General features: G+C 42.4%; 1 protein-coding gene across 4 annotated transcripts in view; it reads right to left on the reverse strand.

The window, feature by feature from the left end:
* Window positions 1-26,537, reverse strand: part of LOC146984825 (dedicator of cytokinesis protein 3-like) — a 60,157-nt gene extending 33,620 nt beyond the window's left edge. For 2 of the 4 annotated variants that reach the window (XM_085782279.1, XM_085782281.1), the window contains exons 1-13: window positions 26,134-26,364; window positions 19,394-19,477; window positions 18,422-18,462; window positions 13,495-13,550; window positions 8,664-8,760; window positions 6,967-7,115; window positions 4,875-4,959; window positions 3,469-3,510; window positions 2,463-2,617; window positions 2,208-2,289; window positions 2,056-2,116; window positions 1,242-1,389; window positions 80-168 (exon numbers count right to left, since the gene is read on the reverse strand). In XM_085782279.1, the coding sequence (XP_085638405.1) occupies window positions 80-168; window positions 1,242-1,389; window positions 2,056-2,116; window positions 2,208-2,289; window positions 2,463-2,617; window positions 3,469-3,510; window positions 4,875-4,959; window positions 6,967-7,115; window positions 8,664-8,760; window positions 13,495-13,550; window positions 18,422-18,462; window positions 19,394-19,477; window positions 26,134-26,170 (1,126 nt within the window). In that variant the 5' untranslated portion in view covers window positions 26,171-26,364. Of the gene's footprint in view, window positions 1-79; window positions 169-1,241; window positions 1,390-2,055; window positions 2,117-2,207; window positions 2,290-2,462; window positions 2,618-3,468; window positions 3,511-4,874; window positions 4,960-6,966; window positions 7,116-8,663; window positions 8,761-13,494; window positions 13,551-18,421; window positions 18,463-19,393; window positions 19,478-26,133 lie in introns of all 4 variants that reach the window. The other 2 variants (XM_085782280.1, XM_085782278.1) reach the window with 2 other exon arrangements.

The raw sequence follows: 26,537 nt of genomic DNA on the forward strand, positions 1-26,537 counted from the left end.
ATTGTCTCTAAATTCTCACTACAAAGGAAAAACATGTGAAAGTCCAAATACCAGGAGACCAAACAGGCGACATATTTACCGTAGTTGGTGCTGGGAGCAGAGTACTTGGTGTTGGACTTGCGGATGATGTTCTCGTGTATTTGGTACCACTCGTTCTCATTGTTACATCTGGAGAGAGAAGACAAGCGGGTTGGTGCTGTTAACAGCGCACCCATTAGCGGGTCCAGATGGAGGGATCAGGACCGTGTGCATGGGGACTATATGAACAGCATGTGTCCCAGAGCCGATTTCCTCCTGGAGAAAAGGTAGCAGCAGGGGGAGGTGCTATCAAGCAGCACATTAGCCCAAATGCACAGCACACTAAGCAAACCTGACAGCTAGCTCTCTACCAGCCTTTTTCATTACTGTGGGCCCGTAGGCCCCTGGGAAAAGCATGGGGAACTGCACAGACTGGAGCGTTATAGGAGCCGACAGTTTGGAGGCAGCTCAGCACTGAATCACTGCTTGCTTTTTAAAGGGAAGAGCTGTGCGCCTCAGCACAGAAATCCAATAAAAAAAGACAGCCCTCTATTCTAGAAATCTTTATTTCACACCAAAGATGTGTTGTTATCCTGGAAAAAACCATGCAAGAGAAGTCTAAAATATCTAAATGGCTACGTGTGTGAATGACCTCTGACCCAGAGCGGACGCCGAGGAGGACGGCATGGACACAAAGAGACACTCCAGCCGTTGAGTGACAGGAGAAAAATGCTGAGCTCGATGTTACTTTCCTCCATCCTCTAACTTAGCTAATTTATCCATGTGTCATCTCTCTCAATCTCTTTCCCTCTCATCCTCTGTCTCTCCTTTCTTCACTGGGTCGGCTGGTGCACAGGAGAGGCTCTCTATGGCACGGCCTAACAGAAGCAGCCAGATTCACAACACGCCAAGTGCCCCATCACCGGCCCGGGGTGAGCAACCATTGATTTTCCAGAGGACACTTCATTATCATTCTGGTCAAAACACACCAGGCATCAACGCTGAAGCACTACGTTATCATGCATGACATTTGCAGAACATTTACACACTCCCACCCCACTACATAGACACTTAAAATTTTCCAAAAGAACACAAGCCATGTGTCTACTAACAAGGCAATTACACAGTCATATGCATACCAAACAATGTTTCGCAATAAAGTTTCAGAGGGATTTATGATCCAAGTAAATAAATGGAAGAAGAGCTTCACATCTACAACTCACGTGTAAACTTTGAGCACAAAGTCCTTCTCCTCTTTGAGGTCTGTGATGGTGTGGAAAACATCACTCATGGCAAGCACAGCGCAGCCATAGGGCCGTCTGTACTGCACGTGAGGAGGCCCTTTCTTTGAGTCATTCAGCAGCATACGACCTGGACAAAAAAGCAGAAGAAAAAAACGTGTATTATTCATTAAAAAATAAAAAAACAAGCTGTCATTAAAGCAGAAGTAAGCGATATTTTTGTGTTAATATAAGTCTTAAATAGTTATATCTTCCGACAGCAATCACTTACATAGAGTGTTTGGACCGAAACACGGGTCTGTCAGTCACTCTGCTCTGCTCTGAGCCGAGGAGAAAACTTTTCTCGTATCCTACAAGTTTTATCCAATGAGGAGAGAGAACGGCATGCAGGGCTGTGTGTGCAGCCAAGGGATGCGCCTGAATGTGGTGACGTAGGGACGAGGACCAATAGATCCATGACGAGGGCGGGGGCTGCTAACTCCATCGGCTGACAAGACGTTATGGTGCGTTCAAGGCAGCCCGTAACTCGTGTTTTTCCGACCTGTGAAGTCGTACCAGTTTGATCTGGTACGAGTTCACGGGTCAGAAGTTACGAGTGGCCGTTATAGTGACTTTCACAGGTAAAACAGGTCGGAAAAACACGAGTGGGTTGCCTGGAACGCTACAAAGTCGAAAGTCCTGACTTGAAGCTGTAATTTACGGTTTCAAAAGCCTGCCTGGAACGCAGCATTAGCCAAAACGACCGGATCGCTTACTTCTGCTTTAAACATGCATTTTGGACACTGAGCTGATTTACCAGTTCTTATGACATGTGCAACAATGTAGAGGTCTCTCTTCAAGTCTTTACTGCTCAGGTCCTGCAGAGAAATAGGAAGCCGAGAGAGATGTCAGTGCACAGTTGAAATACAGGGTTTTGGTATTTGTAAGCAGAAGGAGCAGGGACGCCACCGTGAAGAGAGCGCACAGACGATCAATCTTCTCTGGATTCTTTGGTCCTCCGTTTTTGTTCAGTTTCACCATGAACTTCTCACTGCAAAAAAAAAAAGTCAGGTCACAGTTTCGCTCAGTCAACCACAGAGCGCCTCAATCAACAACAGTGACCGCGTGTGTAGACATGTGCGAGCCCCCTGCATGTGCACGGCAACAGTGCTACGTGCTGCAGGTCAACTCGGGGCTGTTATCTGTTCAGATTCCTCCGTGTACCTGATCTGTTTGGCCTCGCGAGTGTCGTACAGAGAGAAGAAGACGTCTGCATCCTCGCTGATACTGTTGTAAGTAAAGCTCTTCAGATTGATGAAGAGATGGTGCGACACGGGGACACGGCAACCGTCACCATGGCGCTGTCTCGTGCTGTCACCCTGGGAACGAAGAAGAAAGTGACCGCTAACAAGACAGGTCCTTACTGCGAGCGAGGCCAAGTACCTGCCATTCTGTATATAGATAAGCTTATTTAACAGATCAATGGCAGCAATGCAAGGGGGCGAATAATTCACTGGTGCACTGTGTGTTTCAATCTGTCACAAGTGCATGCTATTTACAGTAGACATACTTGGTGTCATCAAAATAAAGAAATGATGAATTAGTTATGAAGAGCTGCAGCTGTACGTGTGGTTAGAGGCTGCAGGGATCGTGTGCAGTGATCATGGCCACCCAATGCATTTCAGCAAATTAGTCTTTCAAGGTAAATATTGAAGGAATACTTTTATTATTTTGCGATATAAACATCATTTTCAGATACTTGTAATTTTGCAATTTCTGCCTTTAATTCATATTTACAGGGCTCAGTGAAGCTTCAGTGTAACAGGTCTTTAACCTGGTGTTCCTGAACAAATAAAATGAAGTGGACTCTTCTATGCAAAGTGCTCTACTGTACCATTTGTGCATACATTTGGGCATATGTGGTCCCAGTGGGAATCAACCCTCACATCCTGGCAGCAGCGGTGTGAGTTTCTTATGGAGCATAGCGGTGACACCTTGTAATTAAATTTAATACCTAGAGATTTTAACCCTATGAATTCTTATTCTCAGTGTGACGAGAGAAATCCCCAGATCACCAGGATTATGAGCAACAATAGGAGTCTGTAGGAGAATAGGCAAAATGCACTGTTCTGTATTTGGAGGAGAAACATAAAATGGGAGTTGAAGAGACAGACAGAGTATGAAAAGGTTTGGATGAATTTGTAAACAAACAGGTCTGCAGAGACTGTACCTGATTTGTGCTTTGCTGACCACAGTGTCTGCTGGATACGTGCTGTAAGAGAGTGAAGTTCAAAGGAAAGATGTCAGATCAGTCGGCCCATTCTTTATTCTTCCCATGCAGCGTTGTGTTATTTAATTTATAGCAGCTTGAGACGCACGCTGCCTGAGCAATGCATCGGCTGAGGCTTCAAATCTGACAAAATGTCAACCTACGTACGTTGCAGAGTGGCTATACTACTGTTCCTGTGGTGCTAAAAGAAGCCCACATGAGGCAAAACGTGAGCATGTGGGAGAGGAGAGGACAAAGCCAGTATCGCCCACACACACCTCTCTGCTCAGCAGCCTGAAAGAACTCCTCTACTCCCCTACCTGAAGAGGTGCCAAGGCCTTATGCCCTGCCAAAAACAAGCTCACTTTCATCGACAGAGTCAGGAGGCTTTTTGGCAAGGAGGAGCTACGCTGTTGTTTCTGGACAGAGCATTTAGTGCACAAACATTCTGCGTGCAAAGCTGAGAAACATGGCAATGGGATAATGGGAGGCTGCGGGGCAGTTGGAAAGTGTTTTGATCAGCATATGGAGCTACAACAACTAACCAGAAAGGATCCCCCTCCTAGATAACTGTCTCCAGCAGCATTACATTAGATTTCGTAACATCTGTGCTGTAATCGCATATTGCTAAAATTAGATCTGCTACAGAAAGTCTCCTCTTTCTCTTCCTCCCTCGCTCCCGCTCTCCCTCTCTCTGTGTACAGGTTTGGAAGTCCCACATCGCTACAGCCAAAATACATCTGAGACATTATTTATTTATGGAAATATATCCCCAAGTCTGGTTGGAGGTTTAGAGCAACTAAGACTAAAATATGTAATTTATTTGGGAAAAAATAAATAAATTAAAAATTCATCATTCATTCATTTTCCCGTCGCCTCACCTGGCCCTGTCACTTTGCATTATGTCTGCTTTGCTAGCCAGCAATCACGCTTGTGAGAGTCACGTTGATGCAAGAAGAGGGACACACTCAATATGGCGGTAAGATAAGCATAAAGAACAGGTCACATGAGGCGGTTCCAACAGCTGACTCGTGCGCTCTCTTGTGAGTCACCTTCTTATGGATGATTTGATAATCGGTACATTCACACATCCCTACACATCCAACGTCACGTTCGTATATGTATAACCAGGCTGCGCAACAGAAAAAAGATTTAAAAAAAGACGCACACAGCGGACACAACAGCTTATGTGTGTAAAGACAGCATCATTTGAGTCATCGCTACAGATACAGGGAGGGATATATATGCAATTGCATTTTAATCATCCAAAGAATACACCTTCACTTCATTAATTTCATCCATTTAATAATTCAGGGAATGGACTTGTACTGCACACACTCGTTCTAAAATAAAACCAGCCAACATACCAGTTTGTATAGCTCCGATACGCTGATCTGCTCTGGATCCACCATTTCAAACTCTTTTCTGGGAACAAGGTCTAAGCCAAGGTGCCTGGAGAAAATAAGACCAGGGATGTATCAGAGAAAAAGAGAGTAAAAACAATGTCATATTACAAAATTCAGTAAAGGTTTATCAGATGTGAAGCTCTATACAGCAATTCTCATATTCAGTTTGTTATTTTTAGTCTTATTCAACTATCTAACCAAATCATCAAACTCTCATTTATAAACATTTAATTAAATATTGTACTTATAATTCTGAGGTACTGACACAGCTCACATTCCTGTATAAGCAAAATGACTGAAACAACCAGCTTGGCTACCAGAATCTCAAAAGCAACAAAACAACAACAAAACAAGAATTGCCCGTTTTTACTAGGGTATTACAGTTATGGTGAGTCTGTGCTGGTTGCTTGGCAACTACTCAGGGCCAAGAAAATACTGGTCGTTAAAATGTTATGTATTTCCTAAAATGTCAAATTTCATTTTTAAGTGGCAATCTCGAAGATTTTCATTTAAATAAGTTACTTTTTAAACCAAACTATCTATCTCTAATGAAATTATACAGAAGTCCCTACATTTCACAGTTTTATGAAGTGGGTGTCTGGTATGACTCACCCACAAAATCACAGGGGACACGAGTCACTAACACTAAGTTGGTGGCATGTGTTCGTAAAACAAACCTGTAATTACCATGTACGGCCTTCGCTGCCACCACAGATAATGAAACAGACTTCTTCAAGGTCGTTACTTAATGATTTTAAGTGCAAGTATCAAATGTTATGAATTCACATAGTAGATTTGCATTGCTCCAACATTAAATTCTACTGAAGCATTGTGTAATAACACTGTTTGTGTCATACAGAACACACACACATGCAGTACATACTGTAAAATAATTTGATTGTCTATTGTAATAGGTGTGATATTTGCCTCAGAAATAAAGAGGAGTAAAAACATAATGTAACAAAATGTTAAATACATAATGAAAGTGCCTGCTCTCTCACCAGTGTAACTTCTATTAAAACTGTATAACTGCTCTGTATCACTTTGCTGCAAGCTACAGTTTGATCTATCAGTGACACTGGATGAAATATTCAAACAAGAGACTCCATTTTTCATGGCGACATCCTCACATCCAGTGGGCACTTTTAGATTTGTCTTGTGAATCGTTTTATTCTGACTCCTAAGAATTATTTGGCCTTTTTTTTTCCCAACAGTGCTTGACCACTCAACATGATCTGATAACTCACAAACCTCCTGACAGAGTCTGTAGGAATAAAGAGGTTAAGTACAGCACTGGAGTAAATATACCCTTTGCTTACTTGCACCATTGGTTCATGTCATGCTGTTGTATACACCTTACTGTAACCCTAAATTGTGCAGCCTCGAATCATGGAGTAGCCTACTATCATTCCTGCAGTGACCATGAAATCAAATCACTACAGCTTTCAGGTCAGAGTGCGGCACACAGCACTGACATGCGTGGTGAATGCAATACTAATACTATGCATCTCAGGCTCCACTTCTGAGAGTTAAAACAAATACAGTAAAACTGTTCAAGCATGACACACACTAATGTTGGCCAATACAGCGATGTAGTTCAAAGAGATTATATGCGTGTGTATGTTCAAATGTGCAATTGTTCAGTGAATCTTGTACGAAACTGACAGATGGGCCCTCCACATAGAGCTCTTCCTCCGCCGAGCTGGAGCCCTCACATCTTTATCTCTGTTATGGATGCCTGTCACTGCTCGGTTGGATCGAGTTTGAAACTGGCAACAGTAAGAGTATGGCTTTACAGTTCCTCCAGGGGGATGTGCATTGACTTTAAGCTGCTTGAAATTCACTCATCTGCTAAATGACCATAAAATGACATCATAGAGGATGCTATTACGCACCCACTCACCCAGTGCTGTAGATCTCTCCAGTCAGTGCCAAGGAAATATTGTATTCTTTGGTGGCCAACAGTTAAATACAAAAGCTTTTTTTTTATGGAGAACAAGTCTTCAATCCTCAACTTTCATAAAACAGTACATTCAGTGTAAAAGTTACTCACTCGTTGCCCCAGTCGAGTCGTACGGTGATGTGCCGCTTGATCTCACGGGTCTGGTCCTGGGCGAGATGACCCTGGATCAGCTGCCGGCGCAGGTCGATGAGCTCGTTCATCACATGACGGAGCTTATGGAACAGGTCCACCTTGTGTTTCTGTTGACGTAGCCAATAAAAGATTTAGTCGGGATATGAGATCTCCCTCTACCGCAGCATTCATGTAAAGGCTATTAATGAGATTCATCCCAGATTTTAACTCTCATTCATGCTACCTGGGATGTAAATCGTCTGTGAATATGACTACAAAACTAAAACGGAGGAAAAGAAAATCAAAAAGTATTGATTTGATTTATTTTACCTCAGGTTACAGTATGATCAGGACTAATACACTACTGTATAACCATATTGCCGCTGAGATTTAAGCCCACTGGTTTTGTTAATGAAATAAAAATAATAAATATCTCTTGCAAGGCTGCTTTGACCTCCTCACGGTAATTAATTTCATCACCATTTCTCATGGGCCAAGGACAACCCTTTTAATTCAGGCATTCTCTGTTCTGCCTAATGGTAGGACAAGCCCACATTACCACCCAGGTTTGTTTACATAAATGGGAAGATTAAGCGCCACCACAATGCCCATGTAAATTTAATGAGGATAAACATTACATGTTCTCAAAGGCTGGTTGCTGCAGAAAAACAAAGATTTTTGTCAGGGTTGATGAGCCCTTTCGGACGACTGTTCTGCCCGGGCTAATTATGTACATTACAACAGATACACAGTTATGCTTAGGCCATTGCTCCCCGAAGTAGTACCATGAATTCTAATTGGCAACAATAAGGTGAAATGTATCAACATCCAGCCACTGCTACATCCTATTATTATGGACGCAACTGTGGCAACATGGCCCATATCACACAGGGGGTGAGCACCAAAACGAGCCACTGTTAAATCAGCCCTTCACATTAGTCGAGCTTCAGAGAAAGTTACATCACCACACCAATGCCTCGGGCTCCTTAGTTGCTCAGAGCATGAGCAGTCCTCAGCGAGAGGTTATGTAAAAACTTGCTGCCAGCTCTGCAACGTATCCACTCCGCTCCAAACTCAAAGCCCTACCAACCACTTCTGCCTGCCCCCTCGACACTTAGCAGGATTAAGGATGCTTTAGGTTTCCAGTAATCACTTTTGCCCAGCAAGTAAAGGCTGACTGAAGGTGGTGGATCTTAAGATGATGCAGAAACTATGAGAGGCAGGCCAAGCTCAATCAATGGCCGAATGACAAAGCGTGAAATTGCATATGACAGGTCTGTAGGCCATTATCTGTGTCCAACCACCATTTCTGTTCCTACATAGATAGTATATGAAAATATAGGGTGACAGTCAGAACGACATGGCTATGGGGAAATATCTAAAGGAGCTGTCACTGTATGTTTGGGATACAGCTCAGGCTATTCAACACTTTTGCTGGTTATACCAGGTGTTGAATTAGGTGCAGTGAGGACATACAAACTAGAAAAGCCTATCCCTGAGGAGGATGCAAATGAAACAGCCACGGATGCAATTTCTTTTGCAAAAGCTTTTTTTTTTTTTCTTCCAACTCCTGTGAAAATCTTGGTAATTTTAGATCCAGTCTCATATTCATTGCTTAGCATTTGGTTTCGATGTGTGTGAAAAGAACTGTATTATTATAATGGTTTATCACTGACCACATAGAGCTGCTTCCACAAGACGCCCCATTCCTGCAGCAAGGAGGTGGTCTCTGTGATAATAGGGTCCTCCAGGGGCACCACCGTCTCGCACAGCCTGCAGCAAAAAACACAAATGTCAGTGTCGGGCAAGTAATTTTAACTTGGTGACGTGTTACAGTAAATGTGATTACTTTTTCAAATCATGGGAAATGGTAAGGTTGGAAAGGTTTTACACCATTTGAAATTCAGTCTTACAGCACAGTTACCCAAACCCCTGTCACGCCTCATTACTGGTGGTTTGAAGGATGGTTGACATTAGTTTACTTTATGTGCATGTTAGTCCACATTCTGTGAGCATCACAAAGTGTGACCATAGGGTCTCTGTAACATGTAAAATGACACTTTATATCCATCCATCCATTACCAACACTGCTTATCTTTATAGGGCAGTGGGGGAGGGGCTAGAGGCCATACCAGCTGACATTGGGCAAGAGCAGTTTATCACAGGAGGGACATATAGGGACAAACATTCATTCACAATCACTTCTTTTTCTGAAACAAAATGACAATTCACATAATTCACTGTTTAAAAATATTTTGATGCTGTATATATTTCCAGGCACAGTATTTTTGATGATCTGCGTCAGGACTTTTAGAAATTGCCTGGAAATGAAATGATAATGTGCAGTATTCAAATATTATCAGGTACTTTAAAGGCTGAACAACATTAATAGCAACGACCACAGTAAATGTCCACACAACACTGCCACAGTGGGTGTGGGAATGTTGTTAACCGCTAGAGGTTAAGAGGACAAATATACCTCCTGGTAACTTTCAAAGTTGTCTTATTGACATGCTGTGTCTTCTTTGCTGACTTGCTTATGTTACCCTCGGTAGCGCTACATTTAGGAGCCCTCGGGCTCTTAAGAAGCTACTGATGGTCAGTTAATAGCTCCAAACCTTTAGGCTGCCTGCTTGTTAAACTAAAATGTCTTGTTTTCTATTTCAATATGTTGGTTACAGAAGATGGGTATGGAGGCTTTGAAGAAGGGTTATATAGTTAATAAAACTAAGACTAAAACAAAAACGAACAGTAAAAAATAATTTACTTAACTGAATTAAAAATGACTGATGTTTTAAATAAAAACTACAATGAACAATGCAAAACGAAATAAAACTAAACTGAATTGCAGGTCAAATTAGCTTAGTTTTTGTAGAAATGACTGATTGGGACATTTGTGTGATACAACTAATAGGAAAAAATCCCTCAAATTTGCTTTCCTCCTGAAAAACTAAATTTAAGACTAAAACAAAACAGAAACTAAATTAATACTAGTCAGTTCCTCAAAATAACTGAGCTGAGAGCAAAGAAACATGAGATGTAACGTGATGTATCTCTGCCACAGTGGTTTTGTTTCCAATCATGATTGTTTGCTTGTTTATTTGCTTGATTGATTTTCAGTGGAATTACACAAAAAAAGTAATGAACCAATTTGCAAATAATAATATTCCATTAATTTTATAATTTATGGTCTTGAGATCTTTGACTTTGCACTGTTTGGTGTAGATGCAGTCTGAAATACATCCCCAGAAGATTTTTCAGTGGTTTTTGAGCAGTTTGTTATGATTACATTTTTTAATGTAAAATGCCTTTGTAACACTGTAACACTGTATTGTACACAAACATACAAAAACACACATGTATGCATGGCACTGCTTCAAGACATTTTGAAGGATTTAACAACCATGAAATGACAGAGAGGTAATATTTCCGAGGGTGAAGCTGTCCAATAAAAACCACAACACACAGACCCTTCCTGTGTGACCACATTCACAGAGAAACATTAAACCAAAGGTTAGATCTCTTGTGACACTTAGCATTTTGCTCACTAAGCTCTGACCTGTGCTGAAAAGAGTGAACTTTGAAACTGTATCACTGTTTTCGCAACAAGGGAAACATCTCCATTACACAATGAATCAGGGTGATAGTCTGTGGTGGGGATGCTTTGGGAGAAGTACAGAAATGCAGTGGGTGTGTCACCTCATTAACTCTGTGAGACAGCAAAGCAGATTTCCCAAAGTGCAACTCCCGGAGCAAAGGAAGTATAATAATGTCAATTTCCAAGTCTGCACTTTTAATTGTTTGAGTGCTCCTGCTATGTGGTAACTCAACTGGAGGGTGGTGATGTAACAGCAAACTCCCAGTCCACACTGAGCCACAGATCCCAGCCTGCAGATTTCAGCACCATGAGTTCAGGCTGATAAAGAGCTCTGTTTCCTGTCTTTGTCTTTATTCTGGCCTCTGCAGCCACGGACGGCTGTTGTGGCAGAATCTCTGGATGACCCCAGTGTCTGTGTCTGTGTGTGTCTGTGTGTGTGTGTGTGTGTTTGTGTCAGCAGCTGCCAGGTGGTAATTCTCTTGAAGATTAGATCGTCACAAATCAGCGGTGAGCTGAAATTAGATAACAATGCAGGGAGGGATGTGCATACCTTAACATTGATCAGTTGAAGAATCTGTATCACATTCACTCATGTGCTGAGTGAGAGTTCCTGGCACATAGAGAATACAACTTTAAATAGTTTTTTTTTTTATTGCCATAGCTCATGTAGGCCTCCAGTACGTCCTCAGTAAAGTTCTGGTAGGCTTGGGTCTGTATGATTTGTCATGATTTGTTCAGACTGTTTCAGATTTCTATTGTAGCCTTGCACACTTTTTATTGCAAGTCCCTCTGTCTTCTATTTTTCTATTGTATCTGTCGTATTTATTGTTTCTGACTGTGATTATTTGCTATTACCTTCCATTAGGACTTAATGTATCCAGTCACGGCAGCTTAATATTTATTGTATATTCATTGTTCTTTACCTTTGTACTACATTGATGCTGTTTCTATTGTTTATATGTTGATATTTAATACTTGAATTCCTCACATCCAGACGTGTGGGAAAGTGATTGGTTTGTGTCACACAGCCACTCCTATTTAAGATGGCTTCCTGTGGTGGCGCAAACATTTGCTTGAAAAAGGTCTAGTACCGAAACGTTGCATAATAAATTCTGCAAGTTGGCCATGTGTGCGGGAACTCTTCTTTTTCTAATTTGGACTTGATTGTCGCCCTCCGACGCACCTGCCTGAGAAGTGGATGTGCGAAGATTTTTGCTTTTTCAGGCATGGGTCTGTAGAAAGAGACCATTGCCCCCATTGTGTACAACAGCTCTTCAGTATTTAAAACTGCACTCCCTTCATACATACAATACTTTTTGTAGTAATAAATTAACCTGGCTGCTTTCACTATCTGCTTAATAATAAACACTTTTAAAGTTAAAGACACAAATAATCCCAAGTTTTGTAAATGCAAAAGTTCTTCCCTCAGTCTAACCCACAGCTGGTCAGCATAGATGCAATATTAGCTCAGATTCATCTTGTATGTCATTGACATTTTTAATATCTGTATATGAATTCTCTGGTAATTTAGTTGAGAAAGTGTTTATCTGGAATAACAGATGGGGATTCCTGCTGATAGTAGCATGGTCAGATATATTACCATCTAATTCCACTACATTGTCGTATTGCCCAACCCAAGTGTTTAAACAAACCAGTCTCAAGTCTGTTTTTGTTTATATTTATCCTCAAACTCTTTCACTGAGATGTACTTTGTTTTTTTTTACAGCCATAAATCAAGGCAATTTTACAGCTGCCCTGACACTGAACAAACCAACGAGTAAACTGACATGAATATACATCTTTCCAATATTACCACATTACAGCAATAATATGTACAAGAAAAAGTTCTAGCATGAATTCCTATATCTGCAATATCTCAAAATATTTGCAGAATTTCTGCAGTGGCTTTTTTAAAGCCTTGCCATAATGATAATTAGAACTGAACCAGTCGGATATACTGGATCTCAACACCAGCTCCTACTTTATTAAACAAAGTAGGTTCCATCCACCATCCATAACCAAACCAGATTAAAGCCTCTGAACCGCTGAGCAACATATTACCCCAAAGTTGTTTCATATTTTGATTCAAATGTTAATGAACTCTGATTGGTGCAGAGAGATGCATGGCATCACCCTCTTCCACTGAGCTCCTCCCACTTGAAAGTGAAAGAAACAAGGCTGAAAAAATGAATGTGTGAATCTCTTTTGTGAAATAATAGAGACTTTTTGTGGGACTCCATCACTCGTAGTAAAAAGCTAGTTGAGAAAACAGGTTTTAGGCCCTGAAATACGGTTTCTTTGTAAGCCTCAGTGTAAAGTTCTGTGTTTCTGCCATCAGCCACATTCATTCATCAATTCATTCACACAGAGCCGCCAAGTCAGAAATATGGAAATATGTTTCCAAGGAATTCCACACAGTCAGCTATATAAACTCTAAATATGGGGAATTCAGATCACCGGCACCCCTGATACACCCTTGCATTAATTTATCACACTCAGTATCAAGAGAAAAAATGTTGTGTCAGACTGAGCAGCTAAAACAGTTCAACTGTAATCTTACTCTTCTTTTAAGAAGTGGATAGGATTTCCTCCCTGTCCCAAGCTGTAAAACTGTAATTCAAACTTCCCGTTGAGTTGTACTAAATGTTCAGGCTGTCAAAACTCATGAGCAACCCCAGCCAATATGGATTTTTCTATCCGTGCAGCCAGGTTTCCAAGGACAATAATTTGCTACTCTGGCAACCTTTTCTGCTTTGCTTTGCTTTGTTTAGTTGTTATTGTATATTTGTGAGTATATCAAGACAGGGCACATACCTAATAATACAATAAATAGGTTGGATCTGTTGGTCCCTAATTCTGATGTTACAACAAGCCCCAATAAAAACACAAACATACACACAACAACTCACCCTCTGTTGGTCACTGTGGATTTCTTCAAGTGGACATAGCTGACTGGGAAAATACCCTGTGGACAGAAGAAGGAGCAGAGACGTTAGTGAGTGTGACAGGTATACGTTTTCATCCTCCTGCAACCTACAGTATATTGTGTGTACCATGTCCTTATTTCAAACCTCCCTCTGTATCTCACTATGGGATGCGCCCTCTGGTGCGACCTATCATGGAAGCTCCACTACTACCTTGTCTGTCAGGGGACAAACCAATCATCTGAGCTGCATGATCCAGCCAGTCCTCCTTAATAGCCGCCTGGGGCCGTCCGCACACAGTGTTCCTGCCCTTGAAGGTCGCTCGTGCTCCTCGGCTATCCTGACTGTAGATTGTCCAGTTAGGTGTCATCAAGCTAAGTCTATGAGCGTGGTGATTGTAGAGTTTTAGCATCTTTTAATCAAGGGTTAGTTTTCATTCAGGTGGCGCCATAGACTGTAAAAAATATGGATGTAGCACCCGTGACGTCACCCATTGGTTTTGGGGAGTCATTTTTGTGACTCCAATATGGCGGCCTGCACAGCGCCATGTTGGATTGGCCGGCCGAGAACCCGCCCACTGGCCTCGAAGCAGCTGTCCACGGAGCTGCTCGGACCTGTCACTCAACGTTTCCGCGCCCTAATTGGTCAGAGTTTTAACCTAATAACAGTAAAACGGTAGAGTTCACCCCCCTCAGAGTGTGTGCGGGGGTAGAAACTATCGATTGAGACAAAAAAACGTTCTGACACCAGGCTTTTAACATGTTTATTGAGGATGTAAAGTCGGCGATTTTAACATGGGGGTCTATGGGGAATGCGCCCTTCTGACACCAGCCCCCAGAGGAAGCCGAGGGGATTGCAGTTTTTTGAACGCGGAAGTGAGCTTCACTTCTCAGACCGACAACTGCCCCCTTGGGTGGCGGTTATTGTTTCTTGGTGGACCTGGACCTTGTGTTACACATAATTGAGCGCTTCTGTGGGCGTACGGTTCAGCTACTGTTGTGCCCCCCCCCCCCCCCCCCCCATGGCTGCCATTGTGAGGGCAATGTTAGTGGCGACACATGTCTGGATGTTCTGTGGTCTTGGTTGGCAAATGCTGGTGGGATATTGTGGAGGAAGACCCCCTTTGTTGGACAAGCTCCTTGAGTTGTTGGGTAGGGGGGTTGGTGGTTGGGGGTTGGGGGGGGAGCATGGTGGCAGAAAGGAAGAGGAGGATGTTAATTTGGATCTACTTTTTAAGGAGATTGAGGCCATTGCAGAGGATGCCATCCGTCCCTCAGCTCATCTGGCAGAAAGAGATGTAGGTATATGATGGTAAACATCTGGCTTCTCCTCAGGTCTGCAGTCCCAACGTACGTACGTATATGTAGGAGATGAGGTGTTATTGGGACAAGCCTTTTTGGCATAAGGGTTGATTGTGAATGGTGAGGGTTTGGGAGCACCTTGTCCAGGTCTGCCATCATGGACTTAATCCTCCATGTATCCAGAGGTGCAGCGCAGAGCTGTGGCCACATGGGCCCAGCCACAGCAGGAGAGAGATCACCGTGTGTTAATCTTTCCAACCTGTCTGACCAGGATAAGCAGGTTCTCACAGTTTTCCCTTTTGACAAAACGAGGCTAAGGTTTTGTTTGGAGAAGCTGGTTCCTCACTATAGCTACTGTCGTCCCACTCAGGTTTTGGACCCATTGTTTCAAACCTACCACACACACACACCAGCAGGGTGTCCAGGGCCAACAGCACTGGGGCAAAAAGTATTTTGCCACCACCGCCACCACCCCTGCTGCCGAATCTAACCATCTTTCCCACCCATCACAAGTGAAGAAACAACACTTAAGAGCTAATACCTAAGAGCTGTGGTTGGTGCAGACGGAGGCACATCACTTAGCACTCATTTAGCTCTCTGCCCTGAGCCTCTCTGGGACAGATCGGGTTTTTTTGTTCCTCTAAGAAGAGGCTAAGTCCTTCCCCACACCCTGCAAGGTCGACCTACATGAGGTGTGGAAGTGGGCAGCAGCCAGGCTATCGATTGACCTGCATGACTAGAAGATAAAAGAGAGGACAGAGATTTATATGATGGTAAGATTCTGGCTTCCTGTCAGGTCTTTGCTAAGCAAATCATTGCTCACGGTCCCAGTGTGTATGAAGGAGATGAGGCATTATTAGGACAAGCCCTTTAGGCACAGTGTTCCTGTAGAGGGCTATACGCAGGGCTGGATATTTGTGGAAGGTGAGGTTATACGTAGACCCCCAGTGGTGCAACAGTCAGTGGTGTCAGTGACCCCGTGATGGTCGACTCAGGTGGTGAGGTTTGTGGGGACAGAGGCTCAACAACAGGAGGGGGACTTCAGCCGTGCCCCAGTTATGGCCCACCACCACCACATCCCACAGGGTCGGGTCAGAGGGAAGAGAGAGATTCTGTCTTGTAAAGCTCACATCGAGCACTTTTCAGGGTCAGACAATATAAAGACACCACTGTCGCAGCCGGCTAAGAAGAATCAAGCCCCAGGCCCGTGGTCGTTCATGCAAAAGAGTGGTGTGCATGCGCCACTCATCCATGGGTGTTGACAACGGTTGCCAGGGGTTACAGGTTTTAAGTTTGCAATAGATCTGCCTAATTTCTTCTCTCCTAAGCCCAGGGGCGATCCAAATTGTTCTGGAGGAGGAAATGAATCTGGATTTCTAGTACTCCTGGTATTTCCTAAATCCCACTGAAGGGAGGTGAGTTGTGTCTAATTCCAGATCAGTTGCCACCTCCAAAAGTACAAATTCACAATGTCCTGTTCCACTCGATTCAACCAGGGGACTGCTTCACTTCAGGAGATGCGTGTGTGTGTAGGATGTATGTTTTCACATAAGCATTTAAATGTGGCTGTGAGCTTTGCTTTTTCAGGGCACACAGTCTACAAATACATGCACAGGGATTCCTCACTGAGTTTTCAGAGAAGCAGCATTACACATTACATTTACATATTGTAAACACTGTGTACTCATATTAGACACTGTACATCGTATTATGTTGTTATTAGGTATTCTTAACTAAATGATGTTGGCTGCTACAATTATTTAAATAAAACACACACTGTTTACATAGACTAAAGAGACAAAATGAAGGAACAAGGGACCCTATTGTTGCTTGGCTTAGCAGGGGAAGGGCATGAGAGCCTGAGTGGTGCCAGCTGGTAACTTTGCAGTTCGTCTTATATATTCTAATCTACCAGATGTGAAGAATTGGCCACTGTGAACACAACAAATTCTTTTCAGCACAGAGAGAGTATGGGGGCGACTGAATGTGGGCAGCGCAGCACATAACAAAATGGAGGGGTGTTAGTAAGAACTGTAAATAGCTGATGAGAGTAGAGAAGGACAGCATGTAGCCACTAACACCTACATTTACCAGGACTGGACAGCTTTGTGCTTTCTTTAAAACATTTTAGCAGCATCACATAACACTCCAGCTTCTGACATGTCGACCTCAAACAGGGTAGACGTACAAAGTAGTAAAAATTACCCGCTGCTTCCATGTTTCTCATAATTTGTGACTCTGGTTATTCTTCTGTCTGTTCTGTGGACAGACAGTCTCTACATCTTTGTTCTCTAACTTTGTACAGTGACTGCTCTGCTACAGGTTATCAAGAACGAAGCCTGCCAGGAACATCCTTTACTGAACAATAAATCCAATGGGAAGAAGATGTGTCAGTCATATTTAATAACCATTTACTGCAGTGCAGAGTATTGATTTTTGTTAACCGTGACGGTGTTGTATTGTTGGGCCTTCTGCAACTATGATCGCTTCTTACTGAGTGTTTTGCAGAGGATTTATCACAACGATGCTGAATGAACAAACTCTGAACTCCGAACTGAGATTCAATCCCTCCATCCTTCCTTCCATCTGAACCTTCTTTATGCTTTGATATAACACCACATAGACTGTCGCCGCATCTGTCCTGCAGCAGTCAGTGACGGAAACAAGTCCTTTAGTGTTATAGATTGGACTGAACTGCCATTTTATTTAGAAAAATGCTTGTTTTAGTGTAATGACTGGTTTTCACATTACTAATTGCACCATCTGCTGGCAGAGAAGAAAACAAAATTTAGACTTTTGGCAAATTCTGCACAGGAGGGAAAACAGTGCAGTAGTAATACTGCATACTCTCAGTGGGTGGGTCCATGATGCTGCGGTGATCTGTAAAGTGCAGTCGCACAGTTTAATAGAGAATAATAGGGTCTCATACCACAATGTGCATCATGTACATGTGATGTGCTCACAATATGTATCCTACAGCTGGTATTTTTTCATCATACTAAGTGCTGTATATTTTATATTTTTATAATGTATACTTAAAAAATTACATTACATTTAGTGCTTGTGTGCTATAAAGTCCAAACTACTGTTAAATGCACCTCTGGAAATGCAGGTCAGGAGATTTCTATTTTTGGCAAATCAAAGCTCTATTCAATAAGTTAATCAGTCATTAAGGTCTTTGTTGTCTAGACAGTTATTTCTGGGATGCACATCTCTCACATCACATTATCATTCACAAAAATGCAGTGGGCTTTGATGAAACCTTGAAGTGGAGACCACTTTATTTTACAGAGCAACCGGTTTTACTGATGTGCTGGTATCACTTCATTTGTCTGACACATAGCTATAGCCTAACCTCATATCAAACACTGGTGGCCAACAATTTTAATTAACAGGCTGGAATAATCCAGCGTTATTAATGTAGGTTTAATTTACAAATCACATGATGGTGTTTTTTTTTTTTTTTGTCTTTTTACATCCTGTGCTTGCAAATAGGAGTCCTGTGATGCATTTTATTCACTCTGAATTCATTTGAATACACAATACTGTCAGTAGCCTGTAGGAATGAGTACAATGATAAACCATTTATTTGCGTATGTTGTTATAATTACCTTGATAGATGGCTTCTTGGTGGAAAAGCCTCTGTACCAACCTAAAGGAAAATAAGAATGCATCAGAAAACCTTGCTAACTCACAATCAAACACATTATTGCATGAAGTGCGCACAATTACACCATTTTGCTGTGGTACTTGGTAATATAGTACAGATGGAGGGGCAATTGTGTGTAATGTTCATCTCTTGCATGTCATTTTCACATACCATGTACAGCTAGCTAACTTTTCATCAAACTTGCATTAGCCTTGGCTAGCCTGGCTTAGCGTAGCTCAGCAATGGATGTTGCAAGTATGTGATTTTCACTGAAAAATTATTAAAATGCAAACCATGCTATTTCAACTGATGCTGTGGATTCTTCATAGTCTCTTAATTTACTGGCCATGAAATCACAAATAAAAAGGGTTTAATTAGCCACCATCCACTTAGAAACTACCAATCATGTCATCGAGGCAAGATGGTGAAGTTAATTTGGATTTTTCATATTTGCTTAACCTAGAACTTAGAAACCAAAGAAATAGTATAATGTGCCTGTTTGTCCTATAATGAATGAGGAGTTGATAATAAATAAGCAAATCATTAATAAGTAATGAAGCTGTAAAATTAATTGTTAACTTTTTATTTCTTAACATAAAAATCTAAATTCTTTTCGTAAGTCCTCTCCATCCAGGAATAAAATTCTGGGGAAGAAATACTAGACCCTATACTTATCTTTTTGGCCTAAAGGTAGTCTAATTTATACTGAGTCTAACAACACTAGCCTAAAAATAGCAATGATGTTTATGTTACTAAAGAATGTCGACAAGCCCTCAAATATATACAAAAAACACCTCCATCTTCCCAGAAAAATATAACATTTATGTCTTAACCTTTACAGTAAATTCCTGCAGTTTGTTTACAGTCAAACACAATAGTTGATGCAGTGTTTATGACAGGCATGTATTGACACAGAATACATCACTGCTTTTACCTTCACTCTTCTCCAGAATCTGTACAGTTTCCCCAATCTCCAGGACCAGGGCCTGACATATTGGTGACCGGAAGTTGCAGATCACTGTGTAGAGAAGAAGAGAAGCAAAAAAAAATCAGGAGACCACGGTGACAGATAAATATTTTACAAAATTACATTACAAAGATGCTTGGCTTCACCCGTGTGATCTCTGGTTTGGCAAGGTACACCCTCTACGCGTTTGTGTCTCCTCACGGCATGTATTCTGGGCTTGTAGCAGGGCATCTACTGCAGCTTTTTAATAAGCTGTTAAATGCAAACATCTAAACACTGTGTCACACAGGAACCACTGCTTAGCGAACTGTAAACAAGCTCCCACCCTGAAGTGGGTAGTCATTTTAATAGGCAATTAATTCTTAAGCGGCCTGATTTTTGTGCAATGTTAAGTTAATTGAACTGTCTCCCAAAATAGAGCCCACACAGGCTTGCTGAGTAGTATGGCTAAATGCTGCTTTATTATAAGTCGGCATTAGCACAGACCTTCTGTGCCACCCGCTTTTGCAGCATCATGCAGTCTTTGGCCAAACACAGCAACGTCTTGTGACTCAAAGCCTGATTAAGAACATGATTACTCCTGAGGGGATAGATGCCACAGTAAAAGGCCTTCACCATAGGACAGCTTCCTGAGCGTGTCCTCGTCGACGTAGCACTGCGGTTATAGTCATGTAACATATAGTGTACAAGCCTCGGTGAAGACAAACTTGTTTAATAATGACAGGGCTCCACTGATAATTTTAAAAACCTACAAATGGTGGCCCTTCAAGGAGAGTTTGGTGTGAATCATTATGCTAATGAACTAGCCAGGGGACCCAGTGAGGGGGAGGAAGAGAAGGAGGGGCTTGGGCTCAGCTCCCTCGCCTGTTTGAGGGTAACGAGCGCTCAGTTCCTGTGCTCGGGTAACTATGGCAACAGATCATCTACAAACTAGAGGGCTTTCTTCACTGTAACTGCTGCAGGGATCCGGGCATTTTTAAATGGCAAGCTTATGGATGCTGCATGGCACCGGAGTTCAAGTCAAGCGTATTGGGCATGTATTAGAGGGAGAGGGATGGACAGACTTAAAAAGCCTCCTCGTCACCTTTTTCAGTCCGCCTTGGGCCCTTTCCCAGCCAGGACGAAGTATTTCCTATTTGAGCCTCCTGTTCTTTAATGGCCTCTATTTCATTTGAATTGCAAAAACCTGCACTCATACTATTTGAAAACTCTTCAGTGGATACCACGTCAGAACAGGATGAGATTGCCATGTTCAAGGGAGATGAGCGCATCACAGAGGCTCATATTTTCATAGTCCTCCCTCACAAAACCTCCAAGCTGTGTAAACACTCTTTCACTGTGAAGGAAAGCAGCCGAGCATTAACATATCCATCCTCAAAACAAAACCAACAGAATTCACCTCTTAGACTTCAGCATGTTGCACGTAGGATGTTGGAAGGACTGACAGGACAGGCCGTGGAAAATGCTTGGCAAAAGCAAACATTTCTACTTAGCAACAGTAAAAATCAGTCCAGACTGTCCCTCCATTCAGTTGATTTCATAGTCCACATGGCCGTTATTGTGTAACCAGTAACTCACTGGTATGAAGGGGCCTGAGCACAGGAGGAGACTGTGGGACTCCACTTCATTCTTACTTCACTATAGATCCATACACTCTGCTGTATACATGTAGAGTATGCATATCCACTTACACTCTTCAAATATATGGCTCAGCCTGGGGCCTTAAGTTGTTGAACTTACTTTACTCCCACTATAACAACACAACACTTACAATAATAGGCTACAACACAGAAACTACAGCTTTTACAGTTGACAGGATGATGAGGTCTACTGAAGTGGTAACGTGACAACAACATGCCTGAATCACTCTAGTCAAAAACTACAAATGCAACAATATTGGAGGTGTTGATTATAAATGCTTTCATTTAATTAACTAGACAGACTAAGGATATTTAATATGTATCAAAGCTCATCCACACGTTGTCTATTCCCTGTTCACGTGTGTTTTTCAGATATCTACTAAAAGGTTTTTACCGTTTGAAAATAGTCCAAATTTGTGTGTTGGCCATGCATAAAGTAAGAACACAAGCTGGAGTTGATTTATCATAGCAGCACTCACAACCACACCAGCAGCAGCAGCAGCAGCAGATCCTGCAAGGCTACAACAGCAGTATTCTTTGGGTATTTCATGCAAAAAGTTATCAAGTGGACCCTTTTATTTATGGTTTAATACTGGAAACTGTAACTAAGGAATTACTTAGTGTCATAGTTTAAAATAAATAATAGACTTGGCTCAAAAGAAGTTTTTAAATATTTTTAGACAGCCTGCGTGAGAATTAATATCATTTTTCTCTGTTGTGCCTTCATTTTCTAACTTGCTTCTCTTTACCAGCAATGCTGCCACCCATGGTGCGTAGGAAAAAAGCCTAATATAACCAGAATGGTCATGTCATGTGGGAGCAGACTCAGTGTTTGCTTTTTTTTTTCTTAAGTAGGAAACCTCCTAAGTAGGAAAGTGAATACTAAAAACCTCCACCTTCCCTTCCCTTGTTGAAGGAATCCTGCAGTGTTGCAGTGTAAAAGGGGCTTTTAAGTGATGATTGCAGGTAAATGTGGCAATTCAGAGCTCTTCACACTGAGAGAGATTTGTAGCACCACAAACATTGTATCCATGTTGAGAGGTTTGTCTTTGTAACACAAGCACACACTTGCATCACATTCGCAAGCAGTAAAACCATTCAAAGTTCTGTGTATGTCTGAGTCTCATCTACAGTGTACCTGCCTACAAGCTTCACCTTCCACTGACAACCTACTGTATTCACTGAGGATACTGTATATTCAGCCCAGGAAAAAATGATTTCACTGTACAACTGTCAGTGTAGTTTGTAGTGTAAGTTGTTTGAGCCTGACCTTTGACCTGTTTCTCTTATCTTACCTTATGAAACCTAACGTTATTGTTTTTCATACAACAGAGGACATGAGGTTGATATCGCCTTTCAATGTACAGTACATTCTGTTACATGTTGCTATGTCTTGAAAAATGTATCTGTGGTACATATATATAACAAGTGAATGTAATATAAGTGAAGCCTAGGGCCGAGCATGCATGGCCCAATGACCTTGCTTTTGAATCAGTAAGACACACACATGGTACCTAACTGTACAATGACCCACAGGGGAGAAATACTCTGCAGAGAATGGAGAGGCATCATCAAAAACCTGCCAGAACAACAGTAAACACTATTACGGCTTATAAATGGTCTGCTTTTTTTGTGTGTGCTAATGGCTCCACTGTACTGAGGAACATTTTATTAAAAAGGACACTGTGCTCATCTCAACCCCAGCACTGGAATGAACTTATATTCTTTGGTTTCCTTAGTCCTTTTAGTTCCAGTCTCAATCGTAACTGGTGCAAGTGAAGCTGAGCTTCTTACTGAGCTCCTCCTTAAACCATTCCAGTTATGCAATGTGAGTATGCAGACCATGAAGGTCCTGCTTTCCTGGCTTGAGTAGTTCTGTCCCAGATCTAGCAAAGTTAAAAATTACACAACGGTCTTTGGGCTTCGCCCACTTAGTCATGTTGTTCAGCATGCCTTCAATGCATGGACACTTACTCAGGCAAATTACTGCACTGACGTCCTGCTAACCTCAGGATTTCTGCCACACATGCAAGGGGGCATTTTACCAAATCTGATCTCCAGTCAGTGCCACAGAGATCTAAGCATGCAAGTGCAGTGTTACAGCTGTGAGATCAGAAACTTCACGAAACACTTTCAATTGACATGAACATGATCGTCACATGCAATCATACATTTGTTTATTTATTCTTTGTGCTGGTGTGCATGTAAGTAGCTTTGTGATCCAGGGTCTGTGATGAATGAAGAGGGTCTCACCCAAATGTGGTTGATTAGCTTTCATTTGGAGATTTGATAAAAGGTTGAAAAATAATGGACAAATTATTCTTTGAGCTACATTTCTCTATCTAATCCGACTCTCGGTTGAACATCAGCTCTATCTTTTGTTCCGTTGTGAACACATTTGATCCCAGAGTTGTCCATTTCAGATAATGGTGGCCTCGTTGGCTCGATTATTTCATCTACTGCTACAGTAGTTTGTGTCTGACTCATGTCCATGTGGCCACAGATGAAGCCAGCTGATTCATTTCACTCTCTCTCATGTGGGCAGGTACTGACTTACAGTCACAGTTCTCTCCAATAAAAGTGGAAAGAAATTCTCTCAATATTGCTTCGAAATCCATCAGTGACTCATTTGCAAATAAGAGAATGAAAAAGTTTAACTTAGAGGAGAATTTCAAGAAGATGGGAATGAGGGTTTATTATTAGTCATTTATCTACTGAAACTCCAGATATTTATTCTAGATAGATTATCTTCTATTATTTTTTTTATTGCATAGTAACCATTTACCTTTGGATACTTTTGACATTTAACTGACTGATTATTAATTGAGGAACAAAACAAGTCATTATTGTTTAATTACTAATTGAAATAATCATCAGTTGCATTTCCAGAGGGAAATAGCTGGGCAACACAACAATGCCGGCCTTCGCTGGCCTTCCACAAGTGATTTACAAACTAATATTATTTCCTCTATAAACACACCCAAGAAGAAAATAATGAATAGGCAGCGATTCTAAGAGAGGCATTAACGTTTCATGAGGTGGTCTCCAACTGTTTCCTGTTTAGACAGAGCTCATTAAGATAACCCAGGAGGAAGAAGAAAAAAAAAACCAGAAAGGCCTGGCCGGCCGCTGACAGACCAATGCTCTGTTTCATATCGGTGTATTATGGTAATATTGGTGAGAGACAATTTACAGGACATGACAAAATTAGCCAAGGAGATAAAGAATGTGCAAAAAAAAAAAAATGGTGCCAACAATGACACCGATGAAGCAGGAGAAGAAATGATAACAGACCAAGTTGAATTCAGCAGGGTGGGCTTCATCTTTCACAATGATTTTAGAGAAAAATATTCAATATATAGCATGTCAACACGTTGTCTGAGGAGAAGGAGGGAAGGAGGGAAGGAGGGAAGGAGGGAGGTGACTGGAGTCCCTTGGTTTGCCTTTACAAGGTACAGTATGTACTGTGGAGGCACCGCGCTTTCCCCGCATTTCAGCACCGCGGACAGCGCCAGGTCAGTCCACACCGACACCGACTGATGCGGAGGCTGCGCCGAACTGTTGCTCCATCACACACAACAACTACCTCTTTTCTCTGCCCCCCTCCTCCTCCTCCTCCTCCTCCTCCTCCCTCCATCCATCCATCCATCCATCCATCCATCTCTCACAAAAATAAGCCTACTGTTATTTCTCGTTTAGAAAGAAGAACTGCAGTGATTCCATGATGGCTGCACGAGGGGGGGGGGGGGGGGGGGGGGGGGGGGGGGGGGGGGGGGGTGAACGCAGGAGCGATTCAGACGCGATAACATTACTATTTACAGCCACCAGAAAGTGGCGAGATTACAGGCGATTACACCGCGCTCTCATCCTGCGGTCTTTACGAAACCATCAGGACAAATGTAACGCATCTAAACAAAGTGTATAAGGCCTGTGTGTGTGTGTGTGTGTGTGTGTGTGTGTGTGTGGGCGTGTGTATGTAAGGGAAGGAGGGGGTGGGGGTGGTATCATGTGCGAGCCAGCATGAGTAGCCCTGCAAGTAACGAGCTGTGGAGCATCTGGACATGACTCATTCCCCAAATGAAAACCCTCTAGTATAATCGTGGAGGTATATAGACACTTGAGCCGTGACTGTGGGACTTTATAATAACCCTATGGTGGTGGGTATAGGCTATAGAGCACACCACAGGCTTCACAGGCTCGTTTTAACATTTTTTTTTAAATCATAAAATATTCATCTGACTGGAGAAGTGCTGATCTTGCACCTAACGCTGTCGCCTCTTTGTGGAAAGGTCAAAGTGCTCAGAAGCAGAGGAAGAGGAAGGACTGGGCTGTGATGAGCTCCAGTGCAGCGATGAGCTCCAGTGCAGCCTGTCATTGCAGCAGCAGCAGCAGCGGTGGGTTTCTCTGCTCTCTGTCTACAGGTAGACTCCACTTTCACTCAAGCCTACACCTGTTGGAGGTACGCAGTCACGATGCCCCCTCGTGGTTTTAACACGAATCGCGCCCCCCCCCCTCCTCTCTCCTCTCTCACTTCCCCTTATGGAAAGAAAAGGCTAAAATGCTACACTGACGCATTTGATTTTTTTTTTCTTCTTCCTCTTTTTTTGTTGTTATTTAACTAAACTACACCACAAAACTAGAAGAAGAACAGCAGCCTGGTTTAAAGCAGCGCCTGCGGCTGTGCACACAGGCTGCGATGGCATCAGTGAGGTGGTGGTGGTGGTGTGGGTTGTAGTCTGTATCATCATCCCACGCAATTCCCCCCTTCTATGCAGTCACTGGTCGTGTATATCAGCCATTATAAGTATATGTGTTTTTCATTGGGTGTAATGGCCATAATAACAAGGAGAAGGAGGTGGTGGGGGGTGTATGGGGGAAGGGAGGGGGGGTGTTAGATAGAAATGTCGATGGGCAAAATTGGGTGTTCCTCAAGCACAAACTGCAACATCCTGACGCTGAATGATTCAAGTCAATTATATATGTATATATATTTAAAAAAGGGAATAAGCTCGACACCAAACGTGGTAGATATTAAAGCAATTAAAAAAAAGGAAGAGATGGACTCACCAACTCCGATTTTCTCCTCTTCTGTAGGTATCCACATATTTGGTTATTTTCCCTCCGGTACAACAACGAGCCACATTATGTCGATACCGAGAGATGATGATGATGCTGCTGGAAAAACAAGAGAGCTGAGGGCTACAAACGATCCTGGCTGCTCATACATGAGGAGGACTACATGTCTCGACCGGAATCAGTACCCTGACGTTTGTATGAGTGTGTGTCTGTTGTGAATGTGTGTGTTGTGCGTGTGTGTGTATGTGTGTGTGTATGCAGGAGGAGGGGAGGGAGGTGAGGTGAGGTGGGGGTGAGGAAGGAAGGAAGGACCATCAAAGCTTCAATATCTCCGCTCTGTTATGTCCCGGCGTGTGTCTCTCCAGTCTGATGCAGTCTCCGTGTCCACCTAATGT

The sequence above is a fragment of the Trachurus japonicus genome, chromosome 7 (assembly GCF_045865225.1).
Source record: "Trachurus japonicus isolate A0001 chromosome 7, Traja_1.0".
Lineage (NCBI taxonomy): Eukaryota > Metazoa > Chordata > Actinopteri > Carangiformes > Carangidae > Trachurus > Trachurus japonicus.